Below are 6,758 nucleotides of genomic sequence, written 5' to 3' on the forward strand. Positions count from 1 at the left end.
CGAGGGGGGAGGCCGCCTGGGAGCGAAGTCCTGCCGCCGCCAGATCCACCAGGGCTTTGCCCGGCGGGGAGCACCGGCGGCGGCAGGGGGAGGGGGAGGAGGAGGGGAGGGAGCGCTCGAGGGCTGCGTCGCCTCCCGAGTCGCCCGTGGGGAGGGCGACGCGGGGGAGGGGAGGGGAGTGGAGAACTTGATTTTAGGAATAACAAGATGATAACTGCCCCCATCAGTGGAGTTGAGATGTACTATGTCTTCTCTTCTCCCAAACTAGGCCGAGCTTTGTGAGCCCAAAGCCTGGGAGTTTATGGTTGTATTTCTCATCAGGCTTTGTTCGGTTAATCCCATCCCCAGGTGGATTGGGGGGGATTTGCAGGGATTTTGGCCTGTAGGGGATTAATTCCCCCTCAATCCCCTTCAATTCCACCTCAACCGAACAAGCCCTCAAGGATGTTGAGGTGGTGTTCAATCCCCCTAGAACCCCGGTAGATGACCAGCTAGTTCATCTTCTCATGGTGGTGTTCAATCCCCCTAGCAGGCTAGCAGTTCTGTGGGCTATCTTCATCCTGATATGTAACTGAGTGATATTTGATCAGAATTGTTATCTACAATGACGCCAGTTCAACTTATAATTTATTGTACTCGTATCGTAAATGGTACACCAGCAGCCTTTGATCCTCTGCGCAGTATCCAGCTAAGCTCACCAAGTTTGGATGGCACAAGAGGCTGATCATCAAGATCATGACTGGGAACTCTGTAGCCTTGATGTCAGTTAAGGTCTAGTTGCTTCAAAAATAACAACCAAGATCATGACAGGGTCTACAAGCTGTGAATCAAAAATAACAATTGAAGCAGTGAGCAATTTGTTGCGAGCCAGCAAAGACAGTATCTGTATGATGTTTATCATCAAGGCGCTATTGTATATGCCCGGCCATTTTCACAGTGGACCTTGTGGACCCTGTCCAGCCACCATCTCCCAGAGCCAGAAGGCAGTCAAGGCAGAAGTTCTTGGTGGCAGTCGCTAGCTAGCTCATGGAATCTGAATGCCTTTGCACTTTTGGCCGTGGCAGAAGTTTCTGCGGGTTCACTATCTGCTGCTGTTATCTCTGATGATTGTTCATGTTTTGGAGACACGGATAATGGCTCATCCAACACTTCGTGAGGTGAGTTTTCGCATTTGTTAAATGAAATTACCATTTTGTGCGCACTTTACTACAAATGCCCATCTACAAAAAATATACATCATGTTCTCGCTCATGGCTGGCTGATTGTGTGTTCGTAGCAGTGTGAGGAGCAGACTCCACGATTCTACCAGCCGGTTCCTCGAGGGGCGCTCCAAAATGCATCGCAAGCATTCATAGGCTTGAAGCATTCGTCTTGGATGTGCCATCTTCTTCTCTTCTTAGGCTTGAAGCATGAAAAGCACTTTGCATTTCACCGCTGTATATAAAATCCTCCAACCCCTCTACTGTGAAGATGAAGCCTCGCGCTTCCTCGGCCACGACCACAGCTACAGCCACGAACTGGATTTTGTTCATGTATCTCTGTCGTGTAATCTTGCACCGGAAATCAGTCGGGTTTTTCGTTTAGTCGGAAAGTTCAGATCATGTGTAATCTTGCACCGCAAATCAGCCAGCAGTGAGGCTCGTATCGCATGGGCCCGTTCGGAACACGACTCCGCCGCGGTGCCATCACATGATTCCGCGGCACGCACCGGGGCCGGGAGGGAAGGCGCGTCCAGCCAGCGCGCCCTCCCGTCGCACGTGTCGTCACGTGAGCCGCCGAATCCCAGCCAGCCAAAAGCGCACCGCGAAAAGGCTGAGACCCAGATCGGACGGCCACGGGGCGAGGAGAGAACCCGCCCCCCGGGCGCGCGACGGCCGCTTAAATTTCAAACCGGGGCGCGTGCCGTCGGCCGGACCCGACGCCAGCCAGCCAGCCAGCCAGCCGCCCTCTCTACCCAACCCACCCCACGAGCCGCACCGCACAGCGAGCGAGGGGAGCGGAAAGAGAGAGAGAGAATTTCAAAAGCGGGGGGAGGCCGCCACCGCCGCGCCAATTCGTTCGAGCACACGCCGGATTCCTTTCAACGGCCGGCGCCCCCCGCACCCTCCCCCACCCGCGCCCGCCCGCAGATCTATCCGTCTATAATAACGCCGCGACAATTCCCTCCTCCGATCCGATACCGCCCACCACGCTACGCGACGCGGCACAGATCCTGCCTCTGCCCGCACGCGGATCGGCAGCGGCGGTGACGATGGCCGCGCCCCCCTCTTGGACAGCCGTGGATACGACGACGGCGACGGCGGTGGCGCCGGCGCCCCTCCCGCGGCTTCCGAACCCGCTGCCGCTGTTCGCCGAGCGCGGCGGGGGCGCGAGGCTGCGCCACCACGCCTACAGCCGCAAGCAGAAGTCGCTCGGCCTGCTCTGCTCCAAGTGAGTGCCCTGCCACCCATCTTTCCTTCGCCTCCGTATGGCCGTATCTAATCCTGGCGCGTCCGGGGATCTGCGTTTCCCTTACCCAATTCCATATCGCGTGCCTTTGCTGCAGCTTCGTGGCCCTGTACGACCGGGACGGTGTGGAGTCCATCGGGCTGGACGACGCGTCCAGGCGCCTCGGCGTCGAGAGGCGCCGGATCTACGACATCGTCAACGTGCTCGAGAGCGTCGGGGTGAGCCCTTTCTTCCTCCTCTCCCTCCTCTTCTTTTGCCTTTTACCGGATAGACTTCTTCCTAGTATATCTTCAATTCTTCATTCACGGGGTCCTGAGTTCTGCTTTGAATCATCAATCCCCTGCGAGTAGATCCTTGCGAGGAAGGCCAAGAACCGCTACTCCTGGATAGGCTTCGGAGGGGTCCCGATGGCGCTGCGAGAGCTCAAGGTTTGCATCTGCATTTCCATGCCATCTTTCGGCCGACAAGTGTCAGTGTGATCCGTCTCAATTCTGGTCTTTTGTCTACCTTTATTTGCTCATCAGGAGAGGGCATTGAGAGAGAAGTCTGGCTTGGCTCCTCCACCGGCAGAGGAGCTATCTGCTGCCAATGTATGCTTAGTTGTCTGCATCTTTCCTTTGCATCTATCCATGTGGTACTGGTGAACAATGTAGTTCCTGACTATGCTGTTCCTTGTTCCATTTGATGCTGTAAAGATGTCCGATGACGAAGACGATGATAAGCTGGGTGTTCCGGAGGCCGAAACGGAGGGCGAGAAGCTGAGCCAAACAGTTGACAATCCTTCTGACATGCCTGATGCACCTCCCTGCCGGCTTAGATCTGGTATGGCTGCATTATCTGCTCTAATGCTGGCTTGCTGTATGGTTTTAGTTTCATTTTGTCGTGCCAGGCCTAGAATTTTGGTTGTCACATTTTCAGATCATAGGAAGGAGAAGTCTCTTGGGTTGCTCACTCAAAATTTTGTGAAGCTGTTCCTCACCATGGAGGTGGGAAATTCTGCATTTCCTTGTTTCTGTTTTGAAGATGAAGATTTATGGTTTGTGGAACTGTTGTTGATTGGTATGAAATCTGTACATCCAGCAGGTTAGCACGATCTCACTTGATGAAGCTGCAAAGTTCCTCCTTGGGGAAGACCATGAGGAGTCCAACATGAGAAGTTAGTATTTGTACTATTTCCTCGGCGTAATTCTTCAGCTGTATTAGTATGAGTACCAATCGAAACAAAAGCTAATAGTATGTCTTATGTTTATGCTACAGCTAAAGTCCGGAGATTATATGACATTGCTAATGTGTTATCTTCACTGAAGCTCATTGAGAAGGTATGTATGCTGTTACAAAATAAATAGCTGATAAGTCTGTCAGCTGCACTCAAATGATAAGCGACGTTCCTGAATCTGTTCCTGAATACATAATGTTACAAAATAAATAGCTGATAAGTCTGTCAGCTGCACTCAAATGCTGTTGCAAAATAGATAATGTGTTATCTTCATTGGTATATATATACATGCAGCTCTCCTGCATGGTCTTAAAAATGTTATTTGCACCTAAATGATAAGTGACGTTCCTGAATCTGTTCTTGAATCTTTTCACGCAGACACAAGTGGACACAAGGAAGCCTGCATTCCGGTGGTTGGGCATGGCGGGGAAACCAAAAGCAGAGAATGGTGTCACAATTGTTGCATCCCCAGCAAGCAAGACTCTGTCAAACAAGAGAGTCTTTGGAACTGAACTCACTAACATTGGTATAAATAGAAGCAAGCTGGAACCAACAATCCAGAAGAAAGCGAAGCTGGCACAGGGCGGTGCTGATATCTTGAAGAACCACAACGTGGCTGCGCAGAAGCAGCCCGGGCAGGTTAACAAGAGTGGTTTTGTTTATGGGCCTTTCCACCCTTCTTGTGCAAGAAAACAGGAGCCTGATGAATGTAATAATGTTGGACAAAAGGCGATTGCCCATGATTGGGAGAGCCTTGCTGATTCATTTCGACCACAGTACCAGAACCCAGGTTGGTATTTATCAGCACTTCTTTGGTCTGGTTTTGTTCCTTAGTAGAAAGTTGCTTACTTTTTTAGATGATGAGAAGTCAATCACTTTGTCACTGCAGATGTTATTTTCTGATAGGAAAATACTTGTCGTTTGATTGTGCTGGAAATATGAATTACAGTATGACTAGCAATCTAGCTGAAGTTACAGCATGAGGCCTACTGAATTTTCCCTGACATGCCTTTGGTTGCTATGCTTCTTATTTGTCATGCATACTCGAGGAGCAGAAAATATGCCATATAAAGTGAATCATGTTATTCAGAATCAACCTTCCAAATGAAACTAATCATGCTGTATTTGTAGACTTGTAGTATGAGATGCTTATTTGAAATATGTAAGAAATAGTTTTACAGTTGGTACACTCATACTAGATTTCATGGCTGCTCATAATGTGGTATCTGCAATATTTTAGTTGGTGTTAGTTAGTAGACTCGGCCTATGCAAGTGGTATTTCTCTGAATAGTTTCCAGTGCGGAAGAAGATGCGCATAGCTCCATACATATATGAATATGCATATCTATCTGATTTTGGAAATCATGTTAGACTCGTAGAGATAGCATGTGAGCTCTCTGCCTCTCTGGAAGCAAGCTCATTGTTTTTCACAATGAGTTATTTGAGAAGATACTAGAATAAATTATAGTATTTATTTGGCCAAATCTATTATTTTCCATCAATTACAGAGCACTGACATCTTTTGAGAATTTCTCAAGGAAAAAAGCTTGTGGTTGACATTTTCATGTGGTTCTGTTGCTTGAACTTCCAAGCATTGGATCAGTACGAGACATTGAATCTTCTCCGTTATAATGTCAAAAAACTGACAGTTTTTTCCCCATTTTTTCTGAATGCAGCACTTGGTGACCTTTTTGCTCATTACGTGGATGCGTGGAAGTCGTGGTACTCTGAATTTTCGCAGGGTAGCAGCATCATGCAGCAACACTTGGGCAGTTCTGTTAATAATAAACGATTTTTGTAGGCGAACTACAAACCCAAGCACAGTAGTCCTGCATGCTTGGGATTTGACCTGTACAATTTGTCAAAATAGAAGAAGAGGGGAAACAGATAGATTTGCTCGGCCTAGGGTTCATTGTATTTACTCAATGCAGGAAATCATTAGGCTTTTCTAGTCCAAAAAGAGTGAGAACATTTTCTCACTGCCAATGTGTAACTTGTCTACTGTTCATTCTTGCACCTACAGGTGTGCCTACCTCTGCATTCTAAAGCTTCTGTTTAGCGCATCTCTTTAGGCGACAATCAACTGACATTAAAACACTATTGTTCGCCAGAGTTGTATCCTTTTTTATGATACAACTTGGATGATCTCATTTCCGAAAAAGGGTTTCCCCCCGCTTTGTATACAAAGCAACCAACCAAGCCGTACAAGGATATGTGTTGGGGCGGAAGCAGCACAGACACGCCCAAAAGAAACGAGAGAGAAAAAGCAAAAGAAACAAATGCCGACAACGGCGGATCAACGAAAACGAAGAAGCCTCGCGAACGCTGCGCCCACCGGGATCTTCTACTAGGCTCCAAGACTCCGAAGCGTCGGCACCTATCAACACCTCCAAGAAGGATCGCGACGATGACGACGCTGCTGCCAAGGGTTTCCCCTGGTACACGACGAGGCGAGAGGAAGGGTAGCCCCCGACGCCCTCCCGGAAGGTCAGGTGGCACCCACAGGCGCCACCGCGCCGGTGTCAGCCAAGCCGACAGGGGTTTCCCCCGATCCCAACCCGCACCTCGGGCGCTCCGGAGCCAGCCACCAGACCAACCACCAGCCAGCGCCAACACGGTCAAGAGGCCCCCACGCCGTCTCACCACGACACCGCAAAGTGAGGACAACGCGGCGAAGAATCAGAGTCGGGACTAGGGCAGCAGCACCGTCGGCACGCGGGAGGGCCCCACCTCCACCGTCAGCGACAGTAGCCGTCCGGACGCAATAGCTGGAGCACACCAGACCCGTAGGCCCACAGGCCCGGCCGAGCCCTCGTGGGCCCGTAAAGCTCCCGCCCTCGCGCTGCTGCCGGCATGCCATCGGCACCGCCGCCCACATCCGAGCCGCTCCTCCTCCACACCGAGCCGCAAACAGCAAGGCCACACCGGCGCCGACCCGCTAGGACCCAGATGGGGCCCAGATCTGGGCCCGGGGCGCATTGCCGGCCACCAGCGCCACCAAGCCACCCCGCCGCCAAGAGGCAGCGCCACCACCGCGCCGGCCGCCGGCCCTCGCCACCAGGACGCCGGACCACCGCCAGCCGAGCTGCACCCG

The 6,758-nt window shown here is 51.2% G+C and overlaps 1 protein-coding gene across 2 annotated transcripts; it reads left to right on the forward strand.

Moving 5' to 3' along the window:
* The first annotated feature begins 1,906 nt into the window (after nucleotides 1-1,906).
* Nucleotides 1,907-5,716, forward strand: LOC123138286 (E2F transcription factor-like E2FE). 2 transcript variants are annotated; one of them, XM_044558232.1, is made up of 10 exons: nucleotides 1,907-2,430; nucleotides 2,546-2,666; nucleotides 2,799-2,876; nucleotides 2,973-3,038; nucleotides 3,144-3,270; nucleotides 3,367-3,434; nucleotides 3,529-3,604; nucleotides 3,706-3,767; nucleotides 4,043-4,454; nucleotides 5,341-5,716. In XM_044558232.1, exons 1-10 carry the CDS (start codon nucleotides 2,252-2,254, stop codon nucleotides 5,463-5,465), a joined length of 1,314 nt encoding a protein of 437 aa, XP_044414167.1. In that variant the 5' UTR covers nucleotides 1,907-2,251; the 3' UTR covers nucleotides 5,466-5,716. The 2 variants fall into 2 exon arrangements, with proteins under 2 accessions (XP_044414167.1, XP_044414168.1); XM_044558233.1 differs by having other exon boundaries at nucleotides 1,908-2,430; nucleotides 3,532-3,604.
* The last annotated feature ends 1,042 nt before the right edge of the window (nucleotides 5,717-6,758 follow it).

Source organism: Triticum aestivum, chromosome 6B (genome assembly GCF_018294505.1).
Source record: "Triticum aestivum cultivar Chinese Spring chromosome 6B, IWGSC CS RefSeq v2.1, whole genome shotgun sequence".
Lineage (NCBI taxonomy): Eukaryota > Viridiplantae > Streptophyta > Magnoliopsida > Poales > Poaceae > Triticum > Triticum aestivum.